The sequence below is a fragment of the Physeter macrocephalus genome, chromosome 21 (assembly GCF_002837175.3).
Source record: "Physeter macrocephalus isolate SW-GA chromosome 21, ASM283717v5, whole genome shotgun sequence".
In the NCBI taxonomy this organism is placed as follows: Eukaryota; Metazoa; Chordata; class Mammalia; order Artiodactyla; family Physeteridae; genus Physeter; species Physeter macrocephalus.
In genome coordinates this window covers 118,307,886-118,326,519 of record NC_041234.1, presented here as the reverse complement: position 1 = coordinate 118,326,519, position 18,634 = coordinate 118,307,886, and the positions used below count along the sequence as shown (strand labels likewise).

General features: G+C 40.8%; 1 protein-coding gene across 8 annotated transcripts in view; it reads left to right on the top strand.

The window, feature by feature from the left end:
• The window catches only part of CD99L2 (CD99 molecule like 2), a 116,722-nt gene that overhangs the window by 86,397 nt on the left and 11,691 nt on the right, over positions 1-18,634 (top strand). For 7 of the 8 annotated variants that reach the window (XR_003677890.1, XM_024116787.3, XM_028482622.2 and 4 more), the window contains 3 exons: positions 7,347-7,415; positions 7,543-7,626; positions 9,737-9,802. Coding sequence is in view for 7 of the 8 variants with exons in the window: in XM_024116787.3 (XP_023972555.1) it covers positions 7,347-7,415; positions 7,543-7,626; positions 9,737-9,802 (219 nt within the window). In the remaining variant the exon portion in view is untranslated. Of the gene's footprint in view, positions 1-7,346; positions 7,416-7,542; positions 7,627-9,736; positions 9,803-11,711; positions 12,938-18,634 lie in introns of those variants that run through there. The other variant, XM_028482624.2, reaches the window with a different exon arrangement.

Genomic DNA, 18,634 nt, shown 5'->3' with positions numbered 1-18,634 from the left:
AGCTTACCCTTCCCCCTCCCCGTGTCCTCAAGTCCATGCTCTAGTGGGTCTGTGTTTTATTCCCGTCCTACCCCTAGTCTCTTTATGACATTTTTTTTTTCTTAGATTCCATATATATGTGTTAGCGTACGGTATTTGTTTTTCTCCTTCTGACTTACTTCACTCTGTATGACGGACTCTAGGTCCATCCACCTCATTACAGATAACTCAATTTCGTTTCTTTTTATGGCTGAGTGATATTCCGTTGTACGTATGCGCCACATCTTCTTGATCCATTCATCCGATGATGGACACTTAGGTTGCTTCCATCTCCTGGCTATTGTAAGTAGAGCTGCAATGAACATTGGGGTGCATGTGTCTTTTTGAATTATGGTTTTCTCAGGGTATATGCCCAGTAGTGGGATTGCTGGGTCATAGGGTAGTTCTATTTGTAGTTTTTTAAGGAACCTCCGTACTGTTCTCCATAGTGGCTGTATCAATTTACATTCCCACCAGCAGTGCAAGAGTGTTCCCTTTTCTCCACACCCTCTCCAGCATTTATTGTTTGATGATGGCCATTCTGACCTGTGTGAGGTGATATCTCATTGTCGTTTTGATGTGCATTTCTCTAATGATTAGTGATGTTGAGCATTCTTTCATGTGCTTGTTGGCAATCTGTATGTCTTCTCTGGAGGAATGTCTATTTAGGTCTTCTGCCCATGTTTGGATTGGGTTGTTTGTTTTTTTATTATTGAGTGCATGGGCTTGTTTTTAAATTTTGGGGAGTAATCCTTTTCAGTTGCTTCATTTGCATATTGCCAACCTGTGTCCCAGACTAGCTGTACCATTTTATATTCCCACCAGCAATAAATGAGTGATCCACTTTCTCTGCATCCCTGTCAGCACTTAAGTGTTATCACTATTTTTTTTTAGTCATTCTGATTGGTGTGTAGTGATACCTCATTGTGGTTTTAGTTTGCGTTTCCCTGATTGCATGTGCTTATTGGCCATTCGTGTAAACCCTTCAGTGAAATGTCCCTTCATGTCTTTTGCCCATTTTAATCGGATTGTTTGATCTTACTGTTCAATTTTGAGAGCTCTTCATATATTCTAGACACTAGTCCTTAGATGGGTATGTGTCTTGCAAATATTTTCTTTTACTCTATAGCTTGTCTTTTCATCTTCTTAATAAGAGTCTTTCACAAAAGGAAATTTTTAATTTTGATGACGTCTGATTTATCCATTTTTTTCTTTTGTGGATCATGGTTTTATTGTCAAGTCTATGAACTCTTCACCAAGCCCTTAGTCCCGAAGATTTTTCGCATATCATTCCTTCTGAAAGTTCTATAGATTTACATTTAAGACCTAAAAAAGTCATCAGTTTTGAGTTAGGGTTTGTATGAGGTGTGTGAGGATTAGATCAAGGTTCATTATTTTTGCCTGTAGATGCCTAGTTGCTCCAGCACCTTTTGTTGGAAAGGCTGTCCTTCCTCCATTGAGTTGCTTTTGCACCTTTAACAGAAATCTCTTGAGCATATTTGGGCAGGTCTTTCTAGGTAGTTCATTCTGTTGTACTGCTCTGTGTGTCTACCCTTCTGCCACTGTCTTGATTACTGTAACTATAAAGTAAGCCTTAATATTGGGTAGGCTGATTTCCCCCCCACTTTATTCTTCTTTCTCAAGGTTGTTTTAGCTATTCTAGGGCCTGTGCTTTTCTGTACAAGTTTTAGAATAAGTTTATTTATGTCTAGAGAAACCTGGCTGGGATTTTGATAGGACTTGTGTTAAATATGTAGGTGAATTTGGGGAGAGTTGCTGTCTTTAAGGGAGTCTTCAAATCCATGAATACAGTATGTCTCTCCATTTATTTATGTCTTCTTTGATTTCGCTCATAAGCATATTGTAATTTTCAGCCTGCAGGTCCTGTACATGTTTTTCAAGTGTACAGCTAAGTATTTCATTTTCTTTGGAACAATTTAAAGTGGTTATGTGTTTTAATTTTAGATTCCGTATGTTCATTGCTATTATATGATTGATTTTGATATTTGTTGCTCCTATATCGTGAGACCTTGCTGAAGCCACTTACTGATTCTAGGAATCGTTTTTTGTAGGTTCCTTGGAATTTTCTATGTGGATGATCATGTCATCGGCAAATGGGGATAGGTTTATTTCTTCCTTCCCCATCTGTATGTCTTTTTTTTTTTTTTTTTTTTTCTTTGGTGGTACGCGGGCCTTCCTCTGTTGTGGCCTCTCCCGTTGCGGAGCACAGGCTCCGGACGCGCAGGCTCAGCGGCCACGGCTCACGGGCCCAGCCGCTCCGCGGCACGTGGGATCCTCCCGGACCGGGGCGCGAACCCGCGTACCCCGCATCGGCAGGCGGACTCTCAACCACTGCGCCGCCAGGGAAGCCCCTGTATGTCTTTTATTTCTCATTGCAATGTTGAACCTCCCATGCTATGTTAAATAAGAGTGGTGAGAGCAATGTCCTTGGCCTGTTCCTGATCTTCAGGAGAGAGTGTTCAGTCTTTCACCATTAAGTCTGACAATAGCTATGGGTGTTTTCTAGATGCTCTCTATGAAGTCGAGGTACTTCCCTCTATTCCTAATTTGCTAAATTTTTTTCATAAATGGGTATTGGATTTTCCATGTTAATAAGATTACAGGCAGACCTAGTTTTATTGCGCTTCACTTTATTGCACTTTGCAGATATTGCGTTTTTACAAATTGAAGTTTTGTGGTGACCCTGCATGGAGCCAGTCTATCGGTGCCGTTTTTCCAACAGCGTTTGCTTACTTCGTGTCTCTGTGTCACATGTTGGTAATTCAAAACTATTTGAAACTTCTTCATTATTATTATATTTGCTGTGGTCTGTGATAAGTGATTTTTGATGTTCCTGAAGGCTCAGATTATGAATCGCATTTTTTAGTAATAAAATATTTTTTAATTGAGGTACATACGTTTTGGAGGGGACATAATGCTGTTGCACTTTAATAGACTACAATATAGTGTAAACATAATTTTATGTGCACTGGGAAACCAAAAAAAAAATCATGTGACTTGCTTTATTAATATTCGCTTTATTGCAGTGGTCTGGAACCATCCCCACAATATCTCCGAGGTATGCCTGTATATAATTTTTTTCTTCTTTAGGCTGCTGATATTGTAGGGCACATTGTTTTTCAAATGTTGATCCAGCCTTGCATAACTAGAACAAGTCCCATTTGTTCATGATGTATAATTCTTTCTGTACATTCTGTTTAGTTTGCTAATATTTTGTTGAGGATTTTATGTATTAGTTCCTGAGAGGGATTGGGCTGTAGTTTTTTTCTTAATACAGTCTTTTTCTGTGTTTATTACCAGGTTAATGCTGGCCTCATAAAAGAAGTTGGGAAATATCCCTCCTCTTTATTTTCTGGAAGAGGTTTTATAAAATTCGTGTTAATTCCTCTTTTTAAATGCTTGGTAAAATTGACCAGTGAAACCATCAAAAAGCCTGGAAATTTCTTTTTTTTAGGAGCTTTTAAATGAAAAATTCTGTTTCATTAATGGTTATAGAAATATTCAGATTGTGTTTTCATCTAGGTTGAATTATTTTTTTATTGTGGTAAACATACTAACATAGAATTTACCATTTTAACCATTTTAAATGTACAGTTCATTGGCATTAAGTACATTCCCAATGTTGTACAACCATCACCACTGTCCATTTCCCGAACTTTCTCCTCATCCCAAACAGAAACTCTGTACCCAGTAAACAGTAACTCCTCATTTTCCTCTACCCTGAACCCCTGCTAACCTCTGTTCTACTTTCTGTCTCTAAGAATTTTCCCATTCTAGGTACCTCAAATAAGTGGAATCATACAAGATATGTCCTTTTGTGTCGGGCTTATTTCACTTAGCATAATGTTTTCAAAGTTTATCCATGTTGTTGCATGTATCAGAATTTCATTCCTTTATAAGGCTGAGTAATATTCCATTGTGTGTATATACCATATTTTATCTGTTTATAAATTGGCAGAAGTTTGAGTTGCTTCTACGTTTTGTTTGTTGTGAATAGTGCTGTATTGAACATTGTGCAGGTATCCGTTTGAGTCCCTGCTTTCAGTCCTTTTGGGCTTATACCTAGAGGTGGAATCAAAGGATCATATAGTGATTCTACGTTTAAATTTTTGAGTAATCACCAAAGTGTTTTCCACAGCAGCTGCACCATTTTATACATTCCCACCAGCAGCATACCGGGGTTCCAATTTCTCCACATTCCCACCAACATTTGTTATTTATCATTTTTCTTTTGATAATAGCCATCCTAATGAGTGCGAAGTGGTATCTCCTCGTGGATTTGATTTGTATTTCCCTAATGACCAATGACTTTGAGCATTTTTCATGTGCTTATTGACCATTTGTATATCTTCTTTGAAGATATGTCTATTCAAGTTCTTTGCCCATCTTTAAATCTCATTTTTTAAATTGTTGTAGGAGTCCTTTATATAGTCTGGATTTTAATCTCTTACTGGATATATGATTTATGAATATATTCTCTCATTCTGGGGTTGTATTTTTATTCTCTTGGTAGTGTCCTTTGCACAAAAGGCTTTACTTTTTTTTTTTTTTTTTTTTTTTTTGCGGTACGCGGGCCTCTCACTGTTGTGGCCTCTCCCGTTGCGGAGCACAGGCTCCGGACGCGGGCCATGGCTCACGGGCCCAGCCGTTCCGCAGCATGTGGGATCTTCCCGGACCGGGGCACGAACCCGTGTCCCCTGCATCGGCAGGTGGACTCTCAACCACTGCGCCACCAGGGAAGCCCAAAGGCTTTACTTTTGATGAGAGCCAATTTATCTATTATTCCTTTTGTTGCCTGTGCTTTTGGTGTCATATCCAAGAAGTCATTACCAAATCCAGTATCATGAAGATTTTCCCCTATGTTTTTTCCTAAGAGTTTTATAGTTTTACCTCTTATGTTTAGGACTTTGATCCATTTTGAATTAATTTTTATATATGGTGTAAGGTAAGGGTCCAACTTCATTCTTTGGCATGTGGATATTCAGTTTCTTGGTACCCTTGTCAAGAACCTGTTGACCATAGAGTTATGTCTGGGCTTTCTCTTCTGTTCCATTAGTCTATATGTCTGTTCTTATGCCAGTACCACACTGTTTTGATTACTGTAGCTTTGTAGTAAGTTTTGAAATCAGGAAAGTGAGTTCTTCTTTTTCAAGATTCTTTTGTCTATTTGGGGTCTCTTGAGACTCCATATGAGTTTTAGGATGGGGTTTTCTAAGTCTGCCCAAAAAACTGTTTTGGATTTTGGTAGAGATTGCACTGAATCTGTAGATCACTTTGGGTAGTATTGTCATCTTAACAATATTAGTCTTACATTACGTGAACACGGGATTCAGTTGAGTTGTGATAGTTTGTGGGTTTCGAGGAATTGGTCCATTTCTTCTAAGTTGTCAAATACATAAATTTGTTCATAGCATTCTCTTATTATCCTTTTAATAGTGCAGAATCTATAATGATATCTGCTGTTTCATTCCTTATATTAGTATTTTGGGGTTTTTTTCTTCAATTATATTTGTTAGTAAGGTTAGAGGTGTATCAATTTTACTGACTTTTTCAAAGAACAAGCCGTTTGGTTGATCTATTTTACTTTCCTATTTCCAATTTCATTGATTTCTGCTCTTACATTATTTCCTTCTGTCTGCTTGCTTTGGGTTTGTTTTTCTAGTATCTAGCTCTTCATTTTCTAGTATCTTGGGTTAGGAACTTGGATTATTGATTTGAGACCTTTCTTTGTTTCTAATTTAAGTATTTAGTGCTATAAACTTCCCTCTCAGCATTACTTTAGCTACATCTCCCATATTTTGATATGCTGTATTTTCATTTTCATTAGGGCTATTTATTCTTAAAATTTCATTTTGAGACTTTCTCATTGACCCTTGTTTTATTTAGAAGTGTGTTGTTTCTTTCCAAGTGTTTAGAGATTTTCTTGTTTTCTCTTACTTGTTTTTGGTTTGGTTGTTTCTAGTTTGATTCCATTATAGTCAGAGATACCACTCTCTATCACTTCAATACTTTAAAATTTGTTGAGGTTTGCTTTCTGGTTCTGGGTGTGATCTGTTGGTGAATATTCCATGGGTGCTTAAACAGTTACTTTGCTCTGCTGCGATTGGGTAGTGTCCATTATGCCAGTTACATCCTGTTAGTTGATTGTGTTGTTTAGTTCTTCTATATCCTTGCTGGTTTTCATTCTAGTAGTTCTGTCAGTTGCTGAGAGTAGAGTATTCATGTCCCCAGTTATACTTGTGGATTTGTTTATTTTTTTCCTCAGCTCTGAGTTTTAGCTTCATGTGTTTTGAGACTCTGTTGTTGGGTGCATACACATTTATGATTGTTATGTGTTCTTGGTGAATTGATCCTTTATCATTATGTGACATCCCCCTTTATTGCTAGTGAGAACTGGCAGGTCATGTCTTACTGTTTTTAACACTCTTTCCAGAAGATTCAGACTTATAATTCTTTGATCCATAGACAACCCCAAGGCTCTATCCAAAAAAGATAGGTAATGCATTGTAAATTACCTGGGCAGTTTGAGGATTACATTATTGATCTGTAAAAGTCATTGAGGTTTTTTTCCCCACAAACATTGCTGTTTCTATTCTAAGTGCTTACTGTATACAGCACTGTCTATGCCTTTCCCTTCCCTTAAATTTCCTGTCCCTCTGCTACCTCCAATTATAGGAACAGTTATGGGAGTCTTGAAGTTCAAGAAAAACTGTTGGAAAACTCATGTGTGGCATGCTACGTAACTGATGTGCAACAAGTCCACAATTTTAAAGGACTACGGTTGAGCTGAAAGACCCAGTGTTAACAGCAGTAACCACACATATAAAATATTTCGTTGGTGTTGTAACCACTTTCAGTTTATGAGACGCTCCCATACTCTACTGGGAACATAACGTCGCTTCATCCCTGGGCAGTGTTATCTGTGATTACGGTGCCAGGTTGAGAGTGGTGACAACCAAGGCTTGGAGCTCTCAGGGGTTGTGCTCAAGCTCTGGGACCCCCTGAAGCATGTGGTCATCTCCTGTAGATCTGGGCTCAAGGCTCAGCTCCACTAATCACCAGATCAAGTGTGGGATCATGTCCACCTCACCACCCATCCTGTGAAGAAAAGCAAGCAGAACTCGTCTCATCTAAACCTTCTTACGTCTCTTTGTCATCCTCAAGGTGATTCTTCAGAGGCATTAGAGGGGCCTCAAGGACCAGGACAGGAGTGCTATACTCATGCTGTGACTTGCCTGAGCCGTGCCGTGGCTGCTGTGTGTTGTTACTAATCGTGCTCCCCTTGCTGTCCCCCTTCCCCCTTTTAGAGAGATGGGACCATGTCACCACCACCACCAGGAGACCAGGAGCGACCAGAGCTCCAGCAAAGCCTGCAGGTAACACGGCTGTTCTGAGGAGGGCGCTAAGGAGGGACCCCATGGAGCTCTCTGGGGCCATGTCCAAATGAGCTACCTGTAATTTAACCAACTGACTTTGTCTTTTATGTTTTATGGCCCCCTGAAGAAAAAGAATTTGACTTGGCCGATGCCTTGGATGATCGAAATGATCAAGATCATGGCCACAGGAAGCCGAGTGCAGGAGGAGGAGGTAAGTCATAGCTGGTTGAAGGCACAGGCCAGTGCTGTAGCTCCCTGGTCAGGGTGTAGCTCATTAACTACAACAGCCCACAGAGCCACTCCTGGCCTGGCAGAGCTGGGGGCACTTCAAGGCCCAGGAGAACCCTGCCACAGTGGTTCTCAAGCGTTTTGGTCTCAGGACTCCCCAAATTATTGAGAATCTCTATTGAGATGTGGGTCACATCTATTGATATTTATCATCTTTGAATCTAAAACTGGAAAAAAATTAAAACGAACAACAGTAAACACACACATGTTAATAACATAAATAGCATATTTTATGAGAAATAACTGGCAAGAAAAAGACAATTCAGTGAGAAAAGTGGTATCATTGTACATTTTTGCAAATTTGTATAATGTCTGTCTTAGTAGGAAAGCTAGGGGACTTCCCTGGCGGTCCAGTGGTTAAGACTCCACACTTCCTGGTTGGGGAACTAAGATCCCGCATGCTGTGGCGCGGCCAAAAAAAGAAGAGCTAGACTCTCACATCTCCATCTCCTTCTGGGCTCAAGTCGTGATATGTTGTTACAGTTGATGTATTTGAAGGAGATCTGGCCTTATAAGAGATACGCCATGGAAAAGGGGAAGAATATTTTAATAGACTTTTCAGATCATTGATTCATATCATTTTTCTTTGGTAAGACACCCAAACTTGACCACTGGTTGTTTCTTGTAGGTTAAGGGCAATGTAGAATGTGAAACCATATCAGTGAATTTTCCATAGATGATTTCATTAAACTCCCCAGGGATTCTCATGTACTTTTAGTGGAACTTTTACCCATTCATGGTTTTGTGCATTACGCATTGGTCATTTGGAAAATATTGATGTTCTTAAGTCTTTTGACCTTCCAAATAATGCCGTATTTTATTATGCAGTGCCCCAAATTCACATTTGTTAATATCACCACCATCTCATTAGAAAAAGTCTTTAAGTATTGGAAAGTGGTTAAGCTCGCAGTGGTAGATATAGATTTTTCAAAATTCTCTTTTTTGTTTGAAATATTATCACTGGCAACAAGTACTGCCAGTGGTTTTCTTTAAAGTGACAGCCCCATTTCATTCATTTTCAAGAAAACATCTGCCAAATACTCAAGCTGCCATAACCGTAGTTAGCCCATCATTCTTTCTTTCTAGTAAAAGTAGTCTTTCATGACAGAAAGCAGCTAATACAAAGCAGAATTGAAACAATCACACATGTGCTTTTTTGAGTCAACTATTGGACTTTGGAGTGGAACAGAAATGCTGTAAGCGTGCTTCCCATTTCATCACAGAATATTAAAAGATGTGTACTCGGTGGTTGAGCTATAATAAAATTAATTTTTCTGTTTTCTTGTATTAGTTTTCTGTTGCCACCGTAACAAATGATCACAAGCTGTTTCTTTTGGTGAGGAGTTCAGGAACAGCTCAGCTGAGTTTTTCTCTTCAGAACCTCATACACCTTCAGTCACAGTGTCATCCAGGTCTAGGGTCTCAGCTGAGGTTGGGTTGTCTTCCAAGCTCGTGTGCTCGTTGGCAGAGAACCGTTTCCTTGCAGTTCTAGAACAAGTGGCTGCTTGCTTCTTTAAGACCACCAGGAGAAAAACCGAGACTAGAGGGAAGGGGAGAGAAAGGAGGTGGGGGGAGGGGGGGGAGCAGAGAAGAGCAGGGAGGGGGAGAGGAAGGCTAAGTCTGTTGCTTCTAGTGTTTGAGCTCAGGAGGGCCTCAACCCTGTTTTAAAGGGCTCACTTGATTATGTTCACGCTCACCCAGGAAAATCTGCCTTTTGATTAATGCCAAGTCGAACTGATGTGGTAACTTAGTTACATCTGCAAAGTCCGTTCACCTCGGCATGTAATATAACCTAATCACGGGTTGATAGCCATCCTATGCATGGTTCCGCTCGCACCCGGTCATGGGATGCTGGGGTGTGTACACTGGTGGGAGGGAATCTTGGGGGCCCCTTTAGAGTTTTGCCTACGCATTCATCAAGGATCCTCTTAAGTGGCAGTCACTCTCTGGGGATGTTGGACAACATTAAGTAACAAATTTCTTGTCTCTGAGAAATGTTTTTGGCATTGAGATGTGTGTTTTGTTTTCTCCAGGTTTTTCAGACAAGGATCTTGAAGACATATTAGGGGGTGGTGAATACAAACCTGACAAGGGTAAAGGTAGGAGCACTGATTTGTCCAAACGCCTTATTCTTGTTAAAGACAGGATTATACAGCAACCAGGTTGGTTGGAGCTGTTCTTACTCAGACTCTGGGAAATCAAAGGTAGTTAGTTCCTAGACATCCCTGCTTGCAGTTTGGGGTTGACTTGGAATGATACAGACACTGTGCAGCTCAAGGGGGGGATTTATGAGCCAGTTTGGAAAAGCCACACATTTTCCCTGATGTTCCTTAAGCCAAGGTGCTGCATGGGTTAATGTGTCCATACTAGCAGAAGCTGTTTGCCAAGGCAGCACCAGTTATAGTAACTGAAGGTCAGACAACTCATTGGGAACAGCCTTCCCAACCTGGGGAGCCCGTCACTCTTGGGATGGGGGGAGCAAAACTCATCATGACAAGAACTTTTTTAAGACACCCGTAGCAAGTCAGATATCTTTTTAAATATCTTTTTATTTTGCAATAGTTTGAGTCACAAGAAGTTGTAGAACTAAATTGTTCAGGAAAATTCCTGTGTACCCTTCACCCAGCTTCCCCTGATATCTTAACAAAACTATAGTTACATTGTCAAAACCAGGAAGCTGACACTGGTACAATATTGTTATTAAGTCACATACAGACCTTATTCAGATTTCATCAGATTTTGCATGCACGTGTGTGTGTGTGTGTGTGTGTGTGTGTGTGTGTGTGTGTGTGTGTGTGTGTGTATACACACATGGACACATGCACTCGTGGGTCTGGGTCGATGAAATTGTATCAGATGTGTCGGCCCTTCATAGTCACACCCTCCCCCAAGGCAGGTAGTTTTAGTTCCCCCGCAAATCAGCCAAAGATTTAAACCTTTTATCTTAATATGTTGGCAAGATCTGATCCTAGTATGGAGACAGTGTTAGCCAGACTTGATGTGGCAAAATAAGTTAGGGTTGTAATTTGTGGCTGGTACTTGTGGTTGTAACCTGTTCTTATGGTATGTTGTGATTATAACTTGTAGTTCTGGTGGTAAGTTTTTGCGATTGTAACACTGTTGTGATGCTAAGTTGTGGGTGATTCTCTGTTGTGGTTGTGATTTGTGGTTATGAGTGTAACGACAAGTGCTGAGTGTAACATGTCGTGATTGTATCCGGTGTCAGCCTGCTGTACTCCCCACAGTCTAGGCTGTGGCACTAGCATCTGCTGCTTTCTTGTAGGAATTGTGTGCCTTTCGTATGGGAACGGTGTTGTCTTCTGATTAAAGGATACTGTAGTCAAATCTGTCCTTCAGACCACCTTGCCAAGCAGTGTCATTTTGAGTAAAAAGCTCTGAAAACCTCTAAATGAAACTCACAGGTGTCAGGAGAACATGGAACATTTAAAGGGCAAACCCAGCAAATTAGCCAATTACTCCCAGTTGACAAATGGTATTTCCAGATGGTGAGAAGAGAGGGGTTTCCTTATTAAAAGTACATGTTTTAACAAGGAAGAAGTGTTAGGAAATTCTTTAATTAGGCTCATGTTTGAATTTCTCTTGTAAAGAATAATCAATTGTTAGCATAAGATATACTCTCTGTCATTAGGTGTCAGTAAAAGAAAGTAGAGAGTCCCGGCAAAAAAGACGGGTGTGAAACTGAAACTTAGGTTATGATAAGCACACGATGAAGTTCTCAGACAGTCTTCTCTATGCAAACGTGCTAATGCCATGTATGAAGATAAAACACCACATTTAAATAAATGATGGTCTGCAGCATAAAAACAGTCCTAATCAATGCATTTTCTCACTGGGTTTTAGGCACACAGACTCAACCATAGTTTTGGAGTGTATTTCTGAGATAGTATGTTATCTGTTGTATATTTTTTCTCAAGGAAACCTTTCTAATGGCCCTGTAGGTGCCCCATGTTTTGTCTGTAGGTAGTAGTGACTGTCTCTCATCCACAGGTCCCGTCAGCCTCCTCCATTCCCTAGCCTTTTCACTGACTGAGAAGCGTGAGCCCATCGGTTTCATCTCCTCATTGTCCCCTCTGTGGTCTACACCTTAGTGTATGCAAGCCTCTACTCCCATTCCCCTGGAGTTGCTGTTTGGTCCCCAGTCATTTCTTGGGGGTCACAGCCCTCTGTCCCATGTGACCTCTGCAGCATTTCCCTTTGATGACCACCTCCTCCTTCACATTCTTTCCTCCTGGGCCCTACCTGGCATTCTCCCACTTTCTTGTTCTCATTCAGTTCTTCTTCCGAAACACTGTCGCCTGGTGGGTCTCTTTCCTTGAGCGTCCAGTGGTATGTCATTCTCTTCCCCACTGAAAGGGAAGGGTTATTAGAAACCAAGATCTGGGTGTTGAGTGTATTCATTAGTGGGATGTTGCTACTTCTAAACCCTTTAAGTGGGCAGAACTAGGAAACAGGAAGTACATGGATGTATTTTATTAATAAACCGTGTATATATTATGTATCTGTAATTATTTCTGTATCTGTTCATCAGCATCTGTATTAACCTAAACATGAGTTCATACTTAAGCCTTCTGGCAGTAGATTACAGTTGGAGACATATTTTAGTATTCCTTTCTTGCTGATCTTTAACTTCTCTCTCTGACAATGAGAAACCAACCATCCATCAACTGTTTGCTTACTTGCTCAATTCTGGTATTATACGTGTATAGCGCAGTCATAATTGTTAACCCATACCCCTATGAGACGCAGCTTTACCAACTACAGTCCCAGTGTTTGTTTTTCTTCTTTTGTCTTTACCTTACAGTTTCAGTCAAAATACCATTATCTTAAAGTTACTTGCATAGCTCCTTTATTACCCCTCCATTCAGTGCAGTTCTGACATACATTTATAATGCAGATACATTCATTCCATCCTGGGACCCCCCCCCCACCAACCTGGTTGATGTTTTGCTTGCATACATTAAAGGTCACTCCGTGTGATATACATTTGTATGGGTTTTTACAAATGCATATAGTCATGTGTCCTCCACCCAAGTACCGTACAGAACAGTCTGTCACCATAAAAGTTCTTCTGTATACCCCTTTGGTACTCGGCCACCCTCTCTTTCCTCAACTGTAATCCATTCTCTCTTAGTGCAACCACTAATCTGTTTATCATCTCTGTAGCTTTTGCCTTTTGCAGAATGTCATATGGTTAGAATCATACAGTATGTAGCCTTTCCAGCCTTTCTTTCACTTAGCAATGTGCATTAAAGGTCCCTATATGTTTTTTCATGGCTTGGTAAGTCATTTCTTTATAATATTATTTCATTGTCTAGATGTTCCACAGTTTGTCCATTCACCTATTGAAGGGCATCTTGGTTGCGTTTAGCTTTTGGTGATTATAAATAAAGCTGGTATAAATATTTACATACAGGTTTTTGTACAGACATAAGTTTTCAATCCACGTGGGTAAATACCTAGGTATATAATTTCTGGGTCATACGGTAAATCTGTGTTTAGCTTTACAGTAAACTTCCCAGCTGTCTTCTGAAGTGGCTGTACCATTATATTGGGTTGGCCAAAAAGTTCGTTTGAGAAAACTCAACCTCTTACATCTTATGGGAATAGCCGAACGAACTTTTTGGCCAACCCAGTACTTTTCCACGAGCAATGAATGAGCGTTCCAGTTGCTCTACATCCTTATCAGCAATTGATATTGTCAGGGTTTTTAAAAAAAAATTTTTTGACGTATATTTCATTTACAATGTTGTATTAATTTCTGCTGTAGAGCAAAGTAACTCAGTTATATATATATATATATATATATATATATATATATATATACACCCACTTTTCCATTATGGTTTATCTCAGGATATTGAATATAGTTGCCCATGCTACAACAGTAGGACCTTGTTGTTTATCCATCCTATATATACTAGTTTGCATCTGCTAATCCCCGACTCCCAATCCTTCCCTCCCCCACCCCACTCCCCCTTGGCAACCACAAGTCTGTTCGCTATGTCTGTGAGTCTGTTGCGTAGATATGTTCATTTGTGTCATATTTTAGATTCCACATGTAAGTGTTATCATATGGTATTTTTCTTTCTCTGTCTGACTTTGCTTAGTATGATAGTCTCTAGGTCCATCCATGTAGCTGCAGATGGCATTATTTCATTCTTTTTTTTATGGCTGAGTAATACTCCATTGTATATAGGTACCACAGCTTCTTTATCCATTCATCTTTCAGTGAACACTTAGGTTGCTTCCAAGTCTTGGCTTTTGTAAATAGTGCTGCAGTGAACATTGGGGTGCATGTATCTTTTTGAATTGTAGTTTTGTCTGGATATATATGCCCAGGAGCGGGATTGCTGGATCATATAGTTCTATTTTTAGTTTTCTGAGGAAGCTCCATACTGTTTTCCATAATGGCTGCACCAATTTACATTCCCACCAGCAGTGTTAGAGGGTTCTGTCAGGGTTTGTTTTTTGGTTTTTTTGTTTTTTTTCATTTTTGGCATTCTAATACTTGTGTAGGGGTATCTAATTGTTTTTTCATTGTATTTTCCGAATGGGAAGTGATGTTGAGCATCTTTTTATATTCTTGTTTTATCCTGTTCTTTGAAGTCTGTTCAGATTTTTTGCCCATGTGAAAAATTCAGTTTGCTTTTATTAGTTCTATTTTTAACCTGGATACAAATCCTTTTTCAGGTATATGATTTTAAAAATATTTTTTCCCAGTCTGTAGCTTGTCTCTTCCTTTTCTTCATAGTGTTGTTTATCAAATAATAAAATTTATTTCTTTATAAAGTTCGATTTATCAATTTTTTTTCTTTTACGGATCATGCTTTGGTGTTTTAAGAACAACTAAGTTCATGAAGATTTTTTCTTATGTCCTCTTCTAAGAGTTTTATTGTTTTCGCTTTTACATTTATGCCTTTGTTCCATCTTTTAGTTCATCTGTATATGGTGTGAAATAGGAGTCCAACTTTATTCTTTTGCCTGTGGATATCCAATTGTCCTGGCACCACTTGTTGACAAGACTTTCCTTTCCCTACTGAACTGTCTTGGCTCCTATGGAAAATCAGTTGACCATAGATGTGAGAGTTTGTTTCTGGACTCTCAATTCTGCTCCATTGTTGTCTGTAGCTGGCCTTCAGCCAATACCAGTACTGTCTCTGCTGGGCATGTCCTCAGCTTCGGGGCAACCAAGGCTACGTGGAGAGTGTATCAAGCCCCCTGTGGTTGTCTCACGTCTCTGTTAAATCCCTGACTGGTTGACTGGTTAGCTTGCTCAGGCTAAAGGAGCTGCTGGCTCTCCAAGTCATGTGGGTCCCGTTTGGCAGCTGCAGTACAGTTGCTGATTTCCATGGCCTGTCCACCTCTCCCCAGTTAAACTAGCTGCTGAAAGACCTGGGAGAAGGAACTAAATCTGTTTCCTGAAGTGGCTGTCTTTGATTGTCCAGGGTTATAGTTGCTTCTTGAGAAGAGGATTTGTTGACCTCCTCAACCCCTCATGCCAGACATCCTCTCCGCTAGTATCTTTTGAATTTGGAATATTCTTTCTGTTTGCCTCCCCTCAAGCCCAGGCCCATATCACCTACCCTTGGGTCATTACCTTAATCTCTTAACTGGTCTCCTGGCTCCAGCCTGTCCTCCATGCAGCTGCCAGAGAGAATCACCAGGAACATGATCTTGTCAGTCCTCTGTTTAAAACTATTGTGTAATAATGAAAAGACAAACAGCCCAATTAAAAAACGAGCCTAAGAGACACTTCATAAAAGAAGTTATATGAAGATGCTCAAAATCTTTATTGGGGAAATGCGAATGAAAACCATGATGAGTTATCACAACACAGCCACCAGAATGGCTAATATCAGAAAGACTGACAGATACCGAATGTTAGTGCATAAGTGGAGCAACTGGAACGCTCGTTCATTGTTGGTGTGAATGTAAAGTTTCTTATAAAACTGAACATAGACCTCCCCAATAACCCAGCAATTTCACTTATTTTTAAGAAAAATGAGAGCTTATGTCCAAAAAAGACTTATAACAGAATTCTAAAAGCGACTTTATTTATAATAGCAAAACAACAGCAAAAGAAACGGTAAGCAGCCTAATTATCAATAGGAGAATGGATATAGACAAATTGTGATATATATTCATACAATGGAATGACTTACTGATACACAGAATAACATGAATAAATGTCAAAAATACGATGCTGAGTGAAAGAAGCCAGTGAGCCCAGTCATGTGAAGTTCTAATATTTTTAAAACTAATTTCTAATGTTACAAATGAGATCCACGGCTGCTGTGGATTGGGGTGAGAATGGGGATTAATTGGCCAGGGACACGAGAGAACTTTCTGGACTGATGTTAATTCTGTACCTCAGTGGGGGTATGGGTTTCACAGGTGTATGCATCTGTGAAAACTTACAAAATGGTACATGTGAGACTAGTATTTTATTATATGTAAATCTTACCTTAAAAAAGGAATCACGAGCAAACATGGAACTCTAGGTTATAATATGTGTACGGGTGAAGCATACAGATGTCTGAGACTTACTTGGAAATGCATCACAAAAATAAGATTGGATGGATAGAGGGATGGATGGACATATGATAAAGTGAATAATGTAAACTGTTAATTATAGAATCCAGATGGTGGATATATGAGTGTTCACTGTACAGTGTTTTCAACTCTTTTGAACGTTTGAACTTTTTCTTAATTGTTGGGAAAATTTTTTTAAGCCAAAACAACAACAACAAGAAGTCTCTTTCATGGCTCCCTAATGCCTCTAAGATAAGTTCAAGCCCCTTATCCTGCTGACATATCTTTCTGCCCTAGACCGTCAGCTTCGTTTCGCCTCCAAACGTGTGAACGAGCTGGTCCATGCCTGTCTTTGTGCCTTCACATGCTGTTCCTCTGTTTAAATGCCTTTCTTCCACCAGATGAATTCCCACTCATGTCCAGCAAACGCTCAGCCACTGATCCCTTAAGGGACACCTCAAAGATCCCCTCCTCTCTGGAGGCGCCTCCCCTCTGTGGCCCTGTGGCACGGCGCCCATCTCGTGCCTTTGGTTGTCGTAGAACTTCTGTCGTCCTGCTGGTACAGCATAGCCCCTGTCATAACTGAGTCACACCGAGTCACGTGTAGCTTTTTCACTCCTGCTATATTGGGTACCTGAAGGCAGGTACCTTTTTCCTTGTGTATCCCTGACACCCCCAATATAATTTTCCTGAAATGAAGGGGACCAGGATGGACCAAACACCTGGCTTTGCTCTCTACTCTCCCGCCCACGCTTTCCCACGAAGAGTGACACATTTGATTGGCTAGGCTGACGACCCTCTGGGCCACATGAGTGATGGCATCGTGGCATGAAATGCTTTCTTTTGGACCCCAAAGGGAGCAGTGAGGGAGGCTGTGCCCCTCATGTAACTGGTGGGTAAGTGTGCACTCTTACGGGAAGTGAACTCTATACATCTGCTCTGTGAACCCAGCTCTCCCCCAGGTGGTTTTGTGAGGGGCAGGGGTGCGGCGGAGAAGTACTCGGAAGCCCCGCTCATGAAGCGAACGCCTTACCTGATCTTCCTCTGGCTCCTGGTGTCTGTCCTTCGTTAGGAAACAGCGTGGACGGAAGCAGGGATGTCATTAGCAGAAAATACTGCATCATTGTTTTTAGTCAAAAAAGAAAATTTCATAGTAGAACCAGATTGAGCACTCTTTTTACTCCCAGATGGTAGTTTTTGAGGCCAAAGCATGAAGTTCTTAAAACCAGAGGCAAGCGTCAAAACCCATACCTCTAAAGAGATGTTGACGTTCTCCTCCAGGTGTGTGACGGTGTCCCCACGTGTGAAGCGGGAACCCATCACCTTTACTTCCCAGGGTTAAAAGAGAAGCTGTTTCCGGCTGTGGCCAGGTAACTGACCGTAGATTGTTGCAGTGCTCTTTCCTGGTGCCCAGGAGCCTGGGTCTTGGACTGCCTTCCAGGGCTTTGCACAGACAGCTTCCTCTGCCCTCCCCTCTTGTCTCGCCCGTGCCTGGACAGACTCAGCAGACTGTGTCCTGCCTTTGAATTTTCATTCCATTTGTTTCTCTTCTAATACCACGCATGGGAAGCCTTGCTGAGGCCTCTGCTTGCTCCCCACCTGGAACCTCCAGTCTTCTAGAGTCTTCCAGGCCCCCAGGGTTCCTTACTGGGTTTAAATTTTTTTTACTGTAGTAAGAGCTACATAACATTTACCATTTTAATCATTGAAAGTGCACAACCATCCCTCTCCCAAGCCTCCCAAAGGGCAACTGCACCTATTACGCGGTTATGCCCCCTTCTCCCCTCCCCACAGTCCCTAATAGCCACCAGTCTACCTTCTGCCTCTGTGAGTTTCGCTACTTTAGGTACCTCATTGAAGTGGAATCGTATAGCATTTGCCCTTTTGTGTCTGGCTTCTTTTACGTGGCATGTATTCAAGGTTCATCCACGTTGTGTTTATCTACTTTACCTCCCGAGTCTAAAGAAATCGTTCCTCTTCCATTTTGACTGTATTTACAGTCACTATCTCGAAATATCTGGGCCCTGTCATGGTCCCTTCCAAGCCATTAAGTTGATCTCATGCAACAGGGAACTGGGTCTCGATGGGAACATAATCATGGCCAAAGAGCTTAAGTGGAAGGGCTCACCCCAGAAACATTGCCTTCTCTTGGGAGCTGAAAAAAGTTAGGGACTTGCTGCCAGACTTTCCATGTCTCTCTATGGACCCATTTCTGGTTTTTTTTCAGCTTTCATAACATGAAGAAATAGGATGTTTCAGATGTGAAGAACAGCTCTCTGGTTCTAGTGTTCTAGAATGTGAAAAAACCCACACGCTCCCTCAGAGCCCCTGCCCCCAGGGGCTGTACATGCAGCCCCTGCATGTACACACATGCATGT